At 53.0% G+C, this 17,707-nt stretch overlaps 5 protein-coding genes and 1 non-coding gene across 6 annotated transcripts; 5 read left to right on the forward strand and 1 right to left on the reverse strand.

Moving 5' to 3' along the window:
* Window positions 1–650: 650 nt before the first annotated feature.
* ColSpa_06446 (BAG family molecular chaperone regulator 1B) lies at window positions 651–1,607 on the forward strand (the record flags this gene model as incomplete). The annotated part of the gene is made up of 1 exon (XM_049272658.1): window positions 651–1,607. One exon carries the CDS (start codon window positions 651–653, stop codon window positions 1,605–1,607), a length of 957 nt encoding a protein of 318 aa, XP_049128615.1.
* Window positions 1,608–2,683: 1,076 nt separating this feature from the next.
* Window positions 2,684–3,846, forward strand: ColSpa_06447 (60S ribosomal protein L16; the record flags this gene model as incomplete). The annotated part of the gene is made up of 5 exons (XM_049272659.1): window positions 2,684–2,704; window positions 2,976–3,111; window positions 3,233–3,286; window positions 3,384–3,642; window positions 3,708–3,846. 5 exons carry the CDS (start codon window positions 2,684–2,686, stop codon window positions 3,844–3,846), a joined length of 609 nt encoding a protein of 202 aa, XP_049128616.1.
* A 1,449-nt stretch (window positions 3,847–5,295) lies between these two features.
* Window positions 5,296–5,367, forward strand: ColSpa_tRNA_170. Its single transcript has one exon. It is a non-coding gene; the product is annotated as a tRNA-Ala (tRNA).
* A 453-nt stretch (window positions 5,368–5,820) lies between these two features.
* Window positions 5,821–6,115, forward strand: ColSpa_06448 (DNA repair protein SWI5; the record flags this gene model as incomplete). The annotated part of the gene is made up of 2 exons (XM_049272660.1): window positions 5,821–5,840; window positions 5,944–6,115. 2 exons carry the CDS (start codon window positions 5,821–5,823, stop codon window positions 6,113–6,115), a joined length of 192 nt encoding a protein of 63 aa, XP_049128617.1.
* A 4,433-nt stretch (window positions 6,116–10,548) lies between these two features.
* ColSpa_06449 (2-hydroxy-6-oxo-6-phenylhexa-2,4-dienoate hydrolase) lies at window positions 10,549–11,571 on the reverse strand (the record flags this gene model as incomplete). Its single annotated transcript, XM_049272661.1, has 1 exon — window positions 10,549–11,571. The coding sequence occupies one exon, from the start codon at window positions 11,569–11,571 to the stop codon at window positions 10,549–10,551; it is 1,023 nt and encodes a 340-aa protein (XP_049128618.1).
* A 4,315-nt stretch (window positions 11,572–15,886) lies between these two features.
* Window positions 15,887–16,849, forward strand: ColSpa_06450 (uncharacterized protein; the record flags this gene model as incomplete). Its single annotated transcript, XM_049272662.1, has 4 exons — window positions 15,887–16,051; window positions 16,103–16,207; window positions 16,270–16,635; window positions 16,754–16,849. 4 exons carry the CDS (start codon window positions 15,887–15,889, stop codon window positions 16,847–16,849), a joined length of 732 nt encoding a protein of 243 aa, XP_049128619.1.
* Window positions 16,850–17,707: the final 858 nt, after the last annotated feature.

The raw sequence follows: 17,707 nt of genomic DNA on the forward strand, positions 1-17,707 counted from the left end.
TTTGCCATTCTTTCCAGTCCTGCTTCGAAAGCCTCACCCGAGCCACCACCTGGATCCTTGACCCAGGCCGGTGATCGTCGACGCCAGTCTCGTCCGGCGCCATACCTGTATCCAAACCCGCTTTACTGCATCAGTCAACTTGAGCCTTCCAAGGCCCGAGGCAGAGCTTGCGCTGTGCGTCGTTGCGTTGCTGCAAAACGGCCTGATCTTCGAACCCCGCGAGTCGGGAAAAAAAACACAGACGAGGGTATCCCCACGATCACCCCCCATCCCGCCAAACCACCGCCCGTGACGCACGATACGAACCGCTGCCATCGTCGTCGACTTTGCCTCACTTCCTCCTCCTCCACCTTCCCCTTCCCTCTCCATCCCACTTTTTTCTTTCCCCGGTACAGCGTCCTTAGCTTTAAGGACCGCCTACTTCCGCCAAGGTGGCTTCCAGTCAGCCGCTTCTGGCATCTTCTGGTGCCCTTTCCAACATCACCGCACTATTGCCCACCACTCTCCAGGTCTACCTCGACAAATCCATCGCCAGCCTGGCCAAAGTCATCGCTGACTCCTCCGAATACGTCTCCGACAATACCGGCATCGATCCGAATCTCATCCTCTACACCACCATCGGCTGTATCCTCCTCGCTGTGCCATTTGCCATGTCTCGATACGGCTGGTCCACGAATCGGGACCAAATATCCCCCTACTCGTCCACCTTGAGCGGCGTGCCCGATGTCACCGATGAGGACTTCAGCTACATCACCACCGAAGACCTCCAGACTTCGCCTCTAGGAGGCTCGGTCCCCACGAGAACATACGCCCACCAACCCCGATCCCGCGGCAGCGTCCCCGAAGACGATGTGCTGCTCATTAAGAACAAGGGCGTTACCTACCCCGCCCATTTCCCCGCGTATGCCATTGGCGACGGCAAGCTGCGGGTTCGCGACGTCCGAGACCGCGTCGGAGTCATGCTGGAGCTGTCGGACCGCCGCCTGCGCCGTACCAAGCTCCTCTACAAGGGCCGACAGCTCAAGGAGCCCGCTGCTCCAGTCCGGGACTATGGAGTCAAGAACAACAGCGAGGTCATGGTGGTGCTGCCGGACGGTGAAGTTGACGCCGAGAGCAGCGACGACTCGGACGAGGAGATGGTCGTCGTGGGCGGCGATGGCGCCAGCGCCGTGGGCAGCACCGGTGGCACCGATGACGGGAAGAAGCGCCGCGGCAAGAAGAAGGGCCGCAAGTCCAAGAAGCGCAGCAACAACACGAGCCCGCGGGACAGCGCCTCAAATCTCGGTGTGCCCGGGCAGGACGGCCAGCGACCATCGTCCCCAAACAACCAGGCTACCGGTCCCCATGCCAAGCTTGAAGCTATTGCTGCCAAGTTCAACGCGGACCTGCGCAAGCCCTGCGAGGACTACATTGCCTCGCCGCCGACGGATTCCAAGAAGAGGGTTGACGAGCACCGCAAGCTGTCCGAGACGACGATGCAGCACGTGCTCTTGAAGCTTGACGAGGTTGAGACGGAAGGGGACCCGGAAGCCAGAGCCAAGAGGAAGGCTCTGGTCCAAGACGTGCAGGACGTGCTGAGGCGTCTCGATGCACGACTGAACAACTAAGGAAACAGCCGGCATCGAGAGTGCCCATGGTTTCTACCATACGTTTATTTACTAGGAACGGCCGACTTCTTTTCTAGATGAGCATGTGCGGAGGTTTTTCAGCCGAATTGCATTTAATCACAGCGAAAGTCGCATCTAGAGCCATGCCGCAGAGAGCGGACGCGTTGAGTATGGAATTCAGGGCAGGATGCTGTGTTTGCTACGATAGGACAGGGAGGGTTGTCCAGTAGAGTCACTGCACAGAAGCAGAGTAGTGGCCAGGATCCAGAGGCCGAGACACACAATGAGGCGATAAGACGCCGTAGACAATAATGGTCAAAAAACAGCCCGAGTTTCTGGGATTACCGCTTCAAGCATTGAGCACATGATGTATCCGTGGTGCCTTGGAATCGCGTCGTCGTCAGTCGACGTCGGAAGCAGGGCTGCAGCGTGACGTTGACGACGAGGCCGGGTCGTGGGGATAATCCCGGTTTGGCGTCGAGGAGCGGAGCTTGACGTCGTCTGCTTAGTCACCAAACCCATTTCCTGTGATTGTGAATTTTCGTGTCGATTGCGGTACTCGGTGACAATCAAGGTGAGAACCATCGGGATCTGGCCGGCCGCAATGCCGACTTGGAGCCCCGCCACCAACCGTTGATGCAGACCGGGACGAGAGAATGGGTGAGTCAGCAAGGTGAATGCCAACGCAGCGAAGGGGGTGGTGCAGAGGCGAGGTGACAGAGGGAAGGAGCTTCTCTGGTAGGTCTTTCCAGCCCTAAGTTGCCTGAGGCCCCACCTAGAACCCTCGCTTGCGGCGGAAAGCGCTTTGCCCAATACGGCTAGCGCACTTGTCGTTCCTGCCGTGCCATTGGGGGGTTTTGTGTGTGCGTGGTGTAAATTTCTCGCCCGGAAACCCAGCCCAGTGTGCCCCCCCGAATTTCAAGATTGTCGCGACGGCCTCTTGCAAAACTCACCCTCCGACAATACTAACCCCAACGGCAGCACACCAGATCTCTACAGAGGCACCCGACCTTCGCCCAGAGATTTGAATCCCCCTCACCCTTTTCCTTCTTTTCAGATTTCAAGGAACAGGAACGATGTCGTCTTTCGAGCCGGTGGTGAGTTTGCACTCTGCATTCCGTTGGACGATTCGAGGGATCGCGGCACTCGACGACGATGGATTTCGATATCGGTGTCTTTTGTGTGCGAGCGGTCGAGCGAGAACGTTCGATGCGCGATGGACCAAGATAGCTGAGCTGCGACTGTGTCCTGCCTGTCGCCGTCGCTGTTCCTACTCGTCCGCCTGCTGCAACGCTCGAATCACTTCCTCATCGCCGACCGCGGAACCATGAGGGAAACGCAGATCGCTGACTCCAATGCTCTACACAGGTCGTCATTGACGGCAAGGGCCATCTCCTTGGCCGTCTCGCCTCCATCGTGGCCAAGCAGCTTCTCAACGGCCAGAAGATCGTCGTTGTCCGCACCGAGGCCCTCAACATCTCTGGCGAGTTCTTCCGTGCCAAGCGTATGTCGAATCCCAATCCACAACCATTGCACCCTGTCATTCAAGAGGAGGAACACATCGTCGAGAAACAAACAGGGTGCACAACCGAACCGAACGAACCAATACTGATGAATGACTATAGTCAAGTACCACGCCTACCTGCGCAAGATGACCCGTTACAACCCGACTCGCGGTGGTAAGCCAACACACATACATATAAATCCGGGCTCTGCTCTGTCTCCTAGATGAGATATCAACTCGAGGACATTCAAATGTCTGACCTGACGAAATAGGTCCCTTCCACTTCCGCGCCCCGTCGAGAATCTTCTACAAGACCGTCCGTGGCATGATCCCCCACAAGACCGCTCGCGGTGCCGCCGCCCTTGAGCGCCTCAAGGTCTTCGAGGGTGTCCCCCCTCCCTACGACACCCAGAAGAAGATGGTCGTTCCCCAGGCCCTCCGTGTCCTGAGATTGCAGCCCGGCCGCAAGTACTGCACCGTTGGCCGTCTGTCCCACGAGGTCGGCTGGAAGTACCAGGATGTCGTTGCCAGGTTGGTTCCCCCCGATGGACTTGCCCACCGCCCCTCCCCCGTGATCGTTGTACTGACATGCCCAGACTCGAGGAGCGCCGCAAGGCGAAGGGTGCCGCCTACTACGAGCGCAAGAAGGTCGCTCAGCGCCAGCTCACCGACGCGAAGAAGAACGCCAAGGTCGACCAGAAGACGGCGCAGGCCCTCGAGGCCTTCGGCTACTAAACGTGGCCGACAAGTCCCCTTCGATTGTTACTGTGGTTGCTGCAGGGGTATGGAGGAGGAGGAGCGAGGAGGGCTTTATTCCCCGTTGGCCGCCGCGCCGCCACCACCACCATCCCCCGCGGTAGTCTGACGTGGCAAAAGACCCGGAGGGTGATTTCTTGCGCATTTCTGTCCTCTTCCTCGCGTTTCCTCATTAGATTGGCGTGGGCGGTTCATAAGGGAAATTCTTCATTTGCTGATGGCACACAATGGGCTGGTCATTGGAAGGGGGAAAAAAGATGATTTTGGGGGGGACCGGAGAGAAGATTGTGTTGGTATTCACTGGAGTGAGTCGAGAGACCCATTCCACGAAAGCCTTCATCCTGTTCACTACCCATCTCCCCCGCGCCGCCGTTCACGGTGTTTCGGTCCGGTTCAACCACCCCCTTCTACTCGCAATAAGTCACCAACAACAACACACAATCAAAGATGATTCATGTCCAACGGGCTTGCTTGTAATGATGGTGGTTTTACTGCAAAAAATGGGGTTCTCTGGCTTCTGATTATTATGGGAATTGATATCACTTCAACAACACAACCAACCGATCCTGTTCCCTCAAAAGTCTCTTGTTTTCCCTCACCTTCTCTCTCCAAGGTATCCCTAGACGAACAACCATTACTTCCAGATGAGGCGATTTTTCGAAGAAAAGGACAGGCGAAAAGAAGATGAAGATGAAGAGAAAAAAGTATACCACGGCATTTTGGGAGGGAACCTTGGCGAGGCGTCTTGTGCTTAGAGAAGTAATTGCATTGCATTCACGGAGATTTGTGCGGATGAATTTGTGACGATGTGATGAGTGATTATTCGGATGCGATGATGACACGACGGAGATGGGCTAATAGACGAGGACATGAGATACAGAAGTAGTGAAGAGCGTGCGCTACGGCTCTGTGACATGAGCGTCCTAACCTATGATCTCAATCACCCACGGCTGGAACGTCACCTGTGTACGCCACGATAGCTCACTCAACCGACGTGACGAGCTCGCGGTCCGACGCGTTTCGTGTGCCCTATCTTAAGTGACCCGCCGCCCTAGTCTTCCATACCGTCCGGGGATGACGCCGGCGCTCGTCAGGCTCGCAATTCTAGCGCACGTAAGGCTGGGGATGGTTGCCAGATCGTAATCGAGCCCATTGAGGCGGTATGCTCGAAAGGTAGTCGCGTAATGCAGGCATTGAAATGCAGCAGAACCTCTCAAGACTGCGGCATCTCGTTGGGGATGATGCCGCGCAGCATGTTTTCATGTGACTCGCCCCGGCTGAGGCATGTCACCGTCCGCCTGTCCCAGGAGAGGGAGAGGGTCTGCTCATTTCGCTGGTCGGAGAGTGCCCCGGTGCGTCCTCGTCGTCGCCGCTTGCACCAGTTCGTTGCGGTACATAGGACATTTTGTAAATGTGCCTTTCAACAACGGGCGATTGGTTTAGTGGTATAATGACCGCTTAGCATGCGGTAGGTCCTGGGTTCGATTCCCAGATCGTCCACATCTTTTGTCATCTGTGACATGTTTCAACTTTTTGATGATTGCCGTTTAGGTTATCAAACGGATGGCGAGAGCTCATGGTATGTTGTGAGAATCCCAGATGAAAAATGAGTCTTTCTTTCCAAACTCTAATTTTACTGGTGGTTCCTTTGTTTTATGACGTGAACGCAGCGGTGTGCCTTACCATCCATTTCGTTCGGTTCCATGTTGTTGTTTGAGGCCGAGAGGTGGTCTGTGCTTTGACTTCACATCGCGATCGAAAGATACAGATCTGAGAACGACGAGCGTCATGTCTTCACCTACGAGGCGGACAACAGCACATAAACTTCATCAAGACGAAACTATGGAGTCAAGTGGCATTGCATCGAGTGTTGAAGAGGGCGGCGGTGACGCATCCAACGAGTCTACACATAATGTCACTCAATCGCTCTCTCAAAATGAAAACATAACAAAAATGACAGAGAAAAATGACAGGTGGGTCAACAACATCATTTCTTCTCATTGATTCTTGAAAATGAAATCCTTTTACCCCAAAGTAATAGTAGGAAGACTTTTATTGACTTCAATTTACGCGCAGAGAGTTTGAGGAAGCCTCGGCGGCGGTGGCGCGGCATGTCGCGCTGCTGCGGGAGTACAACGAGATCAAGGACGTGGGACAGCAGCTGATGGGCATGGTCGCCGAGAAGAGAGGCGTCACGGTCGGGAGCCTGTATAAGACGGGGGAGTTTGGTGTTGGGCCGAGAGATTGAACTGAGGTGTACAGAATCAGACATGCGATTGAATGAACCTGAGCTATGGGAAAACTGCGGCAAGAAACCCAACGCTGATATGCTTTCCTTATTCTATAAACCAGGGAAACTCTGAGGTCATCTCCTCGTAAGCTTCTGCCCAGATGGTGTCTCCGGGTAGGTCAGAAGTGTTGTCGTCATTCCTCAAGACCTCTCTGATTTCCTCCAGCGTCGAAGACGGAAGGGGGTAGATATACGCCTCTTCGGGACCATTCTCGCCAACCTGAGAACTTGTATTATCAAATTGATGACCTGAAGGCCGGTGCTGTGTTTCTGATCCTTTTTGATCCTCTTCAGAACTCTCATTTACCGCCTGGACCGAGCCTCTGTCATGTCTCTTATGCCACCTTGCGATACCTTCTGAACTCTGGTCGTAGTAAAGAAGAGTGTCATCGTCAAGGATCTCCTGGTCAGCTTCAGCCCAGGGTCGAAAGGATTTGAGAAGTTTAACAACAATGTGGTGGCCTTCCTTACGAGCAAACTCAATGGCTCGAACGTACTGACGACGACCGTTGCCGTGGGTTTCCACCCCTGAGTTGAGGAGTAATTGCACCACGTCCAACCTACCATGCTCAGCCGCCCCTTCCAGCGCCGTTCGCCCAGAAATCTCTGATCCTGGTGCATTGACATCCGCATTCAAGTCTCTCAGTCTGCAAACGAGACCACAATATCCCTTAATAGAAGCAGCTTGAAGTGCCGTGACCCCACGGTCATTGGTGGTTGGGGGGGCGTTGATGTCAGCTCCAAGTGATATAAGCCTTTCAATCAACCTGATGTCTCCCCGCTCCGCTGCGGCTTGCACGGGTGTCCTGAAAAAACCAATTTGTTTGTTTTCGCGTACATATTCGTTAAGATCCATGTTCAGAGACAGCAGCCATTGGGTACTCTGAGGCATTTTGTAGTATATGGACTCCGCAAGCAACCGCGGACTCATTCTTGTCCCATGCTTTTGTAATAGCTGAAAGAACTCCAGGCTTGTGTTCCACATGGAAATTTCAGGGCAATGAGGTGGCAGCTGATAGCCGAACCGTATCAGTAATTTGAGATACTCTGTTTGTCCCACCTGCATGGCGCCATGCATCATAGAGAGGGAAGTGTGTACCCGACCGCGCAGAACCCACCAACGCCACTGGAGATAATGGTCTGGCATCTGTATCTGACCATCATCATAAATCATATACTTTCCGTACTGACAAGTTGTTGGGCGCATGCCTGACGTCAGCATGAGTTCCGAAATCTCATGTACACCTAGTTCCGCTGCGAGAATTATGGCTGTTCCTGACCATTGATATTTGAAAATCGATGTATTCGAAGATTGCGCAATAATGCGGCGGATGATGGCTAAGTTAGAGGCAGGCTTCGTGGTGAAGATGGCTGCCCATAGAGCAGGTTCGTCAACGGCCTGAACATCGGCTTCGATGATTTGTGAAATCATATTCACATCCTCTGCCGACAGCTGCCTCAAGAACCGATCCATACATAGAAGCGGCTGAATTGTCTCTAAGTGAGGCACCTCTTTCCAGAAGCGCATCGGTAATAGATTGTTGGCGAGATCGGATGGCTAGAGCCAACTCACCGCCTACCAATCTTGCGCCTGCTTTCAGCAGAAGCATCGCCACTTCTGTGTTTCCACCTATGATGGCCGCTTGTAATGCAGTTTTCCCCAAAAGACACATGCTGTGTCTGGAGTCGATAATCATTCTTTCACAAATCGGGTAAAATGCATAAGCAGAGTGACAAAAGTTGATGTCAGCTCCCCAGCGTAACAACTGACGAACCATATCAACGTCTGCATAAAAAGCAGCACATTGGAGGGGGGTGGCAATGGTCCAGGACGTGTGATTTCGTGTCGACGGAGCCAGCTCAGCTCCCAGCTGTAGTAATTGCTCGACTGAATCGCTGGAATTGATACACACAGCTGCAGTTAACGGCGTTTCTCCTCCATCATTTGAGAGATTGATAAACTGGCGCTTATCTGACAGCAGATCAAAGGTAAATCTGCTCTGTGACCTGATTGCCGCAATCAGTAACTTTGATATCGACGCCGATCGACAAAGTTTGGCCCGAAAGAATTCAATGAGATGATCAGAGACCTGACGATCCAAGCCATATCTAATAATGCGCTGAAGCAATTCGCATACGTAGAACTCATGTTCCGGGCGGAAAGTGTAGTTCGATAATAAAAACGTAATGCAGCTATGAGAAGCCGAGGTAGACATCTTCCGCGTGTAGTCCGCCGCATGAAATATATCAGTGATTTTGGTTCGGATGTCGGCTCCAAACTCGATAAGAAGTTCCAATAATGGTGTATCGTACTTCAGTAACGCGTAAAAAAGTGCTTTAGACGCCCTGAACCAACCAGATTCGTGACAAATGCCAGGCAAGGATTGATTGACATCAACCCCTATTTGAAGTAATTGCCGTACAAGTATGAGTTCGGACCGCTCAACGGCTTTCTCAAAAAGACGGTTCAAAGTTGACTGTAAGCTCAGTGGAAGCCTTGCAAGTTGTTGCGTCGCCAGAGAATCCAGAATGCGAGATCTTTTCACCATGTCCAGCAGCAGCCCGATGACTGCAGACTGTTTTATCATGTTTTCGATGGAGCATTTTGCTGCGAGGATGTTGTTGGATAGAAGAAAAAAAAGCACCTCAAACGAACCTGGGTCATTGTAGCCGGAACTTCGAGACAAGAAAAGGCTTTCAGCGAAAAAAGCGTGGTTTTCCTGAATCTGTTCGGGCATGATCAATGTAAGCGCTTGAACTGTATATTGAAGCTTGCTTGTGTGACTGGACAGATCAGAACAATTTTCGAGAGCGAGAGAAAGTAAATTTTCCACCAGAGGCTGTAGCGAGTCACTGCTACAATGGGGCCGAAGGAACGTTCTAACGTTTAGCCCTGTGAGGTGTTCAGTTAGCATTAAACATGTTCGATACCATGAAGCGCAGGATCACGACTACAGTCCATACCTTTAAGGAAGTCCTTTAAAAGTAGCCATGGGATATTGTATGAATCCCATATTCGTACTTCGGCTGGCGGGGACGGTGTGCGTATGATCAAGGATAAGTTTTCTGGTGATGGTTGTGCTTCTTCAGTAGAAATTCCAGTCAGCCGTCAACGGGTTATTTAAAGAAACTATCCGGAAGGGCACAGTTAACTTACTTCCAGTGATTCTCTCCAGGGTGGACTCGAAGGAATGGCGACTTCTCGCCTTTTCAACTGTTGCAGGACGTAGTGGAACCCCTGACAGGTAGACCTTGCTCTCTTTGCCGTGGAGACGCCGCCTGCGTATCCGCATGTCGACATGCTTCCACTCAATGCTCGTCATGTTTTTTGTCATGTGCCATTGCTTGAGTTTCCACTCCAGCTGGGCCTTACTGTACCCGCACTGTCAGTCTGGTTGTTCTATGCACCGTTGAGAAGCTTGAGACTCCCATGATGAGAGCGACACAATCCGAGGGATTGAACTAACCTTGGACGAAAGTCATGAACTGTGCTTAGAATCACCGTGACGTCTTTGAGACTCTTGTCTTCGAGGAGATAAAGTCTGCGAATGATTGGTTGAACCCTCCTCCACTCCTCGTCCTTGATGACGGCACTTCTGGCGCGAGAAGACATGCTGATAGTCACTGATTCGAGTGCGTCTCGGACACAACTTGAAAAGTTTAATTCGAATTCAAGCGCAGATGAGCTGTAAGGTGGGCTGTGGAGGTATGTCCTTTGGAGATCAGCCGAAAATCTGGGGTGGAAGATCAAATATTCGCATCAGGCTGTGTTGATGGCGGGTACGGGATAGTATTTGTAGTTTCGACACATCCGATTCTGGTGATCTATCTGATTGGCTCATGCCTGAATCTTATGCTGTGGGTTGCTTGTGATCCTGTACAATTGGGTAGTTGAGCGTAGATGTCAATTGGATAGACATTTCATTGGCTGCTGCCGGAATCTGGCCTGCCACCGCAATCTGGCTGGCCTCCAAATCGGTCACGTTGAGCTGTTGCGAACAACGTCCACAGCTGATCTGCAGGCTAATGCTTGCTGACGCCTCTGCCACGCAGGATGGAGGGGAGATAGAATCCACTGGTCCGCCTTGGTGGCTGGACTGCACCACTCCAATCACGTACGTACCTCGCTCTATTGGGTTGATGAGCTGCCAAGCACCTATCGGAACGCATACGACACATAGAAGAAAGGCGGACGTGCCAGACTGATGATGCTTAGCACGAAGACAAGAAGGTATCGCAACAGCTGAGAGTCTAGCATGTAAATGTAGTTGGTTCTAATGTCCACGACGTGGAAGAAGTCATTTGAGTATGTACAGCCATTACAACGTCATATCATGTGCCCAAAAAGTGACCTTCATCACGGAGCACCATACTGTGGTCTCTTTCAGCAGTTATTTCGATAACCAGGCGACAAGGGCGTCGTGGAACTCCTCAGGGTGGGAGATCTGGGGCGCGTGGCCCAGCTCGGGGAAAGTGTGCAGAGTCGCATTGGGGATCTGAGCTGCAACAGCCGGGCCGAGAGCAGTAAAGTTGCCCAGCTTGGCGGCGACGTCGGGAGGAGACCACTGCTTGCCGATAGCGGTGTTGTCCTTCTCGCCAATCATGAGCAGAGTGCGCGGTTTGACGAGGGGGAACTCCCAGCTGACGGGCTGGGTGAGGACGAGGTCGACGATCTGGGCCTGATTGAGCGCGTACGTCTCGGCCTTGGAACCCTTGTAGATGTTGACGAGCATGTTGACCCAGGTGTCGTACTCGTCCTTCCACTCGCCGACGTAGTAGGTCGCCTGCTCGTAGCCCTTGATGGAGGCGTAGGAGCTGGCAAGCTCTGACTTGTAGTTGTCGTCGATGGGGAGGTACGGGACGCCGAGCGCCTTGTAGTCCTCCAGGCCGACGGGGTTGACGAGGACCATCTCGTCGACCTCGTCGGGGAACATCAAGCCATAGCGGGTGGTGAGCATGCCGCCAAGCGAGTGGCCCATGACGGTGGCGCTCTCGATACCGAGGGTCTTGAGCAGGCCGTTGGTGTTGGTCGCGAACTGCTGCAGGGAGAATTGGTAGCGTTCGGGCTTGGAAGACTTGCAGAAGCCGATCTGATCCGGGGCAATGACGCGGTAGCCGGACTGGGCAAGGACGCGGATGGTAGTCTCCCAGGTCGGGCCGCAGAAGTTCTTGCCGTGGAAGAGGACGGCTGTCTTGCCATTGGGCTTGCACTTGGGCTCGATGTCCATGAAGGCCATCTCGAGCTCCTGCAGCTGGGAGGTGAACTTGTACAGTTTCACGGGCCACGGGTAGGTGAAGTTGGAGCCGTTGAGGTCTTCGGGGAAGGAGTCGGAGTTGTCGTCGATGATGCCCTGGGCGGACACGAGCGCGACGCCCGCCGCCGCGAGGGTGGTGAGGAGAGAGAAAACCTTCATTGTAGCGGACCCTGGGGAGGGTTAGCTGTGTGCGCGAGGTTTGAAGCACGGCATGGTGAAGTGCGCATCTCATGAACAAGACGGACGTGGTGGTTTCGAGATCAATCGAGATGTTGGATACTTCATGATGCAACCAGAGCGAAATACAGGCCACCGGTGCCGATGCGGCACTCCAAACTAGCTTCGGATGAAGGAATGAGACGAACGAAAGCTTGCTTACCTGTAATGACAACACGACCTAGACTAGACCTAAGAACCCCGGTGACGTGAGCAAAGAGCAAACTCCTGGTGCGTGCGAGGGGAGATCGTATATTAGACTTCGATCTAGGATGGGCGCCTCTTGTTTATATCACGACATCGAAAGAAAGGGTTGCTGGGAACCAACACGTGTGTGTCGTAATACATGGTGGGCATGCATGGCATAAGTTGCACATGAGATGGAGACGGGCGAGGGCCTCAGGGAGGGTCACAGGGAGGGAGACAAGGAGTAAGACAGAAGCAGGTCAGGACGCGGTGCCTCTGTTGGCCGCAGCAAGGCGAGATCCATACTCGATAGCTTCGTCTCCAGTGGGCCGAAGCATCGCCCTAATTTCCGCTCCAGTGGGTCTCAAAGCTTCTCGGCTCCGCTGGCGAAAGTGCCCCGGATGGTGGGCTCGCGCTATTCCTCCTCCTTGTCCAGGTTGGATGCTGCGCCGTCTACTGTGTAAGCCGAAGGTGCTAAGAACACGGAACTGCGTTCGCTCGGCTCCTAGGCGGGTTCGCCTCAAACGAAGGGGAGGGGCCGAGAGGAGTTGTACTGTCTCTGTTTTGTCCTCCGTAACTATATCGAGATCTTGACAACAGTACAGTTTGACCACCGGCTGCTCGTAGAATACCACGATAGAGGGCGACAGTAGAACAGTGTAGCATCGCCTCCTGCTCTGTTAGTTTAAAGGACTCGGAACTGATGTTCGCATGATCCCGGTTGAGCCTTTTCCTGGGGAAGCATGCTGAGGTCATTAAATGAGAAGCACCAACAGAGCGTTGCAGCCGGGAATAACGAGAACTGATAGAGGCCACAGGGGGCGGCACCGAAGCGTGTTGGTGACAGACGGAGATGACATCCGAGCGCAGGCTGCTGGGATCTCTTGTGCAGGAGGGCAGGTCCTGAGTGATCCTTGTCCTCGGCGAGAATCTTTTGAGGAGTTGTGAAGAGGGGCGAAGCTCTCCTCTTATTGACGTGTGTTGGGCAGTCGAGGTAGTGGAATGTCCGAGGCGACCACAGAGGAATGTTGCATAAATCCCAAATCTCCATCAATGGTCTTCCGGTGGTGCTTGTTGTAGGCAAAGGAAGTGGTATCTAGTGCAAGCTTTAATGCTGCTTTCGTCGTCCGGCGAACTAGATAATAATCACCCAATCGTTCATCCTAGCCGTCACGCGACACAATGAGGCCGAGCTCCGAGTAATCTTTGCCCATCGGCCAGACGTCAACAATGCGAGGGGCTTGCTAATACTCACCGGAACCGTGGATCATGTTCTTTCGGACCTCTCATCAACCCGGCGCCAGGTTCTCCTGCGGGTTCCCAAATCTTCGTGACATCGTCGCATTCCGTTGGAAGGCCAGCAGCCCTTTTCGACTTAGACTGCAGCGAGCTCATTTTAAGCCGTGGCCGATGACAAGGGTCCCCGCAGCTTTAGCGCTCCGTCCCGGGTACCCGCGGTCGCCCCATTGTTGTCCAACAGAAGATGGAGGGGAAGGAAAATGCCTCAGAAGGGTGTGTCTGGCCGACGGTGCCCCCAGGGCCTACCGAGATTCATGACCAGCGCTGCCGTCCATCCGGGACAGCATCAGTCAGAGACGACTGTGGCACAGAGGACAGATCGAGACTGAGAACGGGGATATGATGAAGGATTCAGTACCTGCTTTCATACTAGTGATATTCAGAGCCCTCGAGGTTCGTCATCCTTACCCAATGCTTGCAGCAGAAGACTGTCCACACCAGGAAGGTCTGCTGAAGAAAGAGGATTCAGTGCCTTGGTGCTGCATGTTTCCTTCGTACGATAAATGGAAAAAAAGTAAACAAAGCACTGAAGAACTTTGGTAATGCCAAGTCCCATCCCTGGAGCGTTTGGCACACACCACCCGGCGACTATTGCTGCCTAGAGGGGAAGCTCAGGGCCGCTGACCGAGGGCCTCATCGAGTTACCATGATGTACGCATCTCGGTGGCCAAACTAGATTTGAATGCAACATTACCTCGCGTAGGTGGATGTCTTCTCGCTAAGTGCAGCCAGAACACCACCTCGTCTCTAGAAGGCTTACCAGCCACTCAGCGCACCCAATTAGGTATCGGACTGGACTAGAATCGAATGTCAGATCTCTATCGCTCGGCTGCAACGAGAACGAACGGATTTCCGCCAAGCTAAAAGGGTCAGGGGCGGCAACCCGAACGGGACGTTGGCGCCACGCCCGCCCGCAGCTCCACGCCCCCTCACAAAGGGACCGAACATGCCACAGCCCACAAGGCAGAATGAATCCATTGTGGTGATGGTTAGGGCCCTAATGTCAACGGATCCATTGCGCACAGACGGGGGCCTCCGGATGCTACGGGTGCGTTGGGAACTTTAAACGAACTTATCCGCATAGTTACGCCGATGCAACTCCTGTTTACCCAAGACGAACTGCACGCCTCAGCGAACATTTGATGGCAAGTAACACACAAATATCCCGATGAACAGCGCACAACGTCCAACGGATGGAGAAGCCCGTCTTGTGTGACGCAGGACTGTTCGATAGTGGCGCAACATGGAGGTGGCCAGGGCACACTCCAGTAAAGAAATCTTTCACAAAAGCCTGTGCCACGAACGAGATGGTTTCGTCTCCAATAGATAGTGATTTTTCCTCCTTGGCTTCTGCTAAAAGTGCCACACGCGTGGGTCGGGTCTCGTAAGGTTCGAATTCGGAACTCCACCATCCATAAAGTCTACACAATCCCATAACCTCTCCACCCCATCTGATGCGCCTGGACCACCGCAGTCGTCAGCCCTGGGAGAGGAGACAACACCTAGATAATGCTTACCCACGGAAGGTTAGTGAAACCAGGCCCGTTGTGGACCGATAGCCCAATGCACGTTGCGCCTCATTTCCCTTGCGAAGGCCACACATCTCGCGAAAACAGGAGCTAACCCGTATGGTACCACGGCCCGATGCCCAGACGTTCTTCGGTATGTTGGATACTGGCGTAATATCTGACAGAAACAGGTGGTGCCTGGATTATCCCCGCCATGAACAGGTTCGTCACACGATTTTTCTCCTTTTTCCCTTTTTGGGTGTTGTCCGTAACCTCCGTGCACTGTTGGGTGTAGAGCCTGCCAAGGTTCTTGCTGGTCAATCTCATGAAGAAACTCCCGTCTCAACGGTGTTGCATACGTAAGTCCTGGGCGAACTGCTACGAAGGTTCTGTAGACATTGACGAAACCTTCATCGTGCCTTATTGTGAATAACTCCGAACATAACGCCGAAACCTCTTGTGCGCCAGAATTGAATGTTGTACGGTGGAGGATATCGAGGACGGCCCAGAGCTTGGTCCTGGCGGCACATCGATGGACGGACAAAGCCCGTGTCTCCGTGTCTCCGTGGTGATCGCCGCCTCTCCTCCTCTCTCGCCCGGGAGAGGGCTTCAGAATGTAGCTTCTGGGCCGTGTCGCGATCGGTAATTCTTTTTACTGGCCGTTTCCTACATACCACAACCCTACCATCCATCCCCCGTTTGTCCCTCGATACATCTTACATGGCGGCCCACCCACCTATGTCCCCTTCTTCCCGCCCTTCCTCACCGCCGATGCAAGCACTCCCCATCTTATATTCTCGGCAGTAGTCTGCAGACTGTCACATTCATCCCACGCCACCCGCGCTTTTGGTTCTTGCAGAAGAAGCGGGAAGAAGAAACTTACAGGCCGCGTACCTGACAGCAGGAAGACGGATGGATCGCTCGTCCTGTCTCTGTACGCACACTTTTATGCCGTCCAATAAGAATTGCGCTATCCAAGGACTGCAGAGTATTTCGACCTAGCCAAAGGGACTCTCCCCAGTCGAAGGCCACCCTAGTGGAAAGGTTGCTCAGAGGAGAGCTGGGCATGGGCATGGGCATGGGCATATAACCGTTTGAGGGGACCCATTCGACCCGGTCTATCGGATTTTCCCTTGATCGCCGTCTGCCTCCCTTGAATTCTCCCGGTGTCTCGCTCACAGCTTTTTGGCCCCGACGAGGTCCACCATCCCCATCAGATCTACCAAAAATCTTTGTGTGTGCGCGTTTCGATCACGCTTGTCACAATGGTGGAGGGGAATCTCCCTGGGGAGAGCAATGCGCTCATGGTTCAGGTGCCAGCCATTGTCTTCTTTATCCTGACGCCCATGTTTGTGGGCATTCGGTTTTGGTCACGGATTAAGATGAGGTCTGGTTTGGGATGGGATGACTGGACAATTTTGTTCTCATTCGTAAGTTCGACCTGGTACTGGGGCGTTGGGCGTCGACTGACAGTCTCACAGTTCTGCTGCCTGACTGTATCAGTCCTGATGATGATCTCTTGCGAGTATGGTTTCGGCCAGCATATCAAGAACCTGTCGAAGCCAAACAAGTTGATGACACTCAAGGTAAGTCAGACCAACTGTCAGACTATTTGGTCCATAATAAAGCACAACCTAACCTTCGGTAGCTCTTTTATGTGGCTCAAATCTTCTATAAGATCACTATCAACCTTACGAAAGCCTCTATCCTGCTCCTCTACCTACGCATCTTCGTACAGCAGTACTTCAGAGTTCTGTGCTATATCCTCCTCACCATAATTCTGTCATACATGGTGGCCACATCGGCGTCATCTATCTGGCAGTGTACTCCCATACCTCGCGCATGGGACAAGTCTATCCCCGGCACTTGCATCAGCTTGACGATGAACTGGTACGCCAATGCTGGATTCTCCATTGCCACCGATATCCTCATCATGGCACTGCCCAGCATGTGCTGTGGAAGTCGAAACTTCCCGTCAACCAGAAGAGGGCGCTCATGGTTGTCTTTGCTCTGGGTTTGTTCGTTACCATCACGAGCGTCCTGCGCATGACGACACTAGATTTCTCCACAACGAGCCCAGATACTACATGTGAGTCAGCCTCGTACCTGTTCTTGACTCGAGAAGCTAATAGGCCGCAACAGTTGACATTGCCTCTACCCTCTGGACCCTCGTCGAAGACAATGTTGCCATCATCTGTGCCTGCCTACCCATGTGCCGTCTCCCCTGACATATATCTTCCCATCCTACTTCGCGTCCAAGCAGGGCTCAAGTGCTGGCAGCTACAACATCGGTTCGGCACCGCGCACGAACAGCAGCGCCTTCATCCACGCTGGCACGAGCCGCAACGACTGGCATCCATATCAGGGTCGTGAGGAGAAAAACGGTATCCATTTGACTAGCGTGCAAGCCAGGCCCAAGGTTGGGGACGATACGAGTGAGGAGTACATCTTGCCTGCGGAAACAGAGGCCGGACATATACGAACTCCGAGCGAGGATACAGAGTTTCGAAGGGCCATTCGGAAGACAACGGCATTCCATATGACTTATGATGAAGAAGGGAAAAAAGCTTGAGTAAAAGAGATGCGAAGAGTCATTCAAACAAAAAGGGGACAGCCCGAATGATACCTGTCTTTGGGAAACACGAATTCTCACATCCGAGAGGCGAACATTTCGAATGATTGTTTTTCACCTGTCGGCTACAAATTACTGCTATCTGTGTGCGTAGAATGAAGGGGTTAGGACGGGAGGCTTCGCAAGGTGAAAGAGCCCTACTCTAAATAGAGACCTTGCTAGTTAGACGGCTTCGGTGTGCCCGTTTGAAATCATGTTACCAAGCATAGTATAGAAGTGGAATCAGTCTCCATAACCAATCAAGACCGGTCATCTCGAGACTGGCGGCCACACGAGGCTTGGTTGTGTGCCTGTTTGGAGAAGTGGCTGCATTACTACAAAACCCTTACCTCATGTTAAGAAAGACAAGTATGTTTTGTATAGTTTAGTTTCAAATATGCGGGATAGCTCGTTCGAAAAGACTCGTCGTTATATAGTAAAACAATGCGCGGCGACATAATGTCCTTCAATGATT

Source organism: Colletotrichum spaethianum, assembly GCF_022836535.1.
Source record: "Colletotrichum spaethianum MAFF 239500 DNA, contig15, whole genome shotgun sequence".
NCBI classification, from domain to species: domain Eukaryota; kingdom Fungi; phylum Ascomycota; class Sordariomycetes; order Glomerellales; family Glomerellaceae; genus Colletotrichum; species Colletotrichum spaethianum.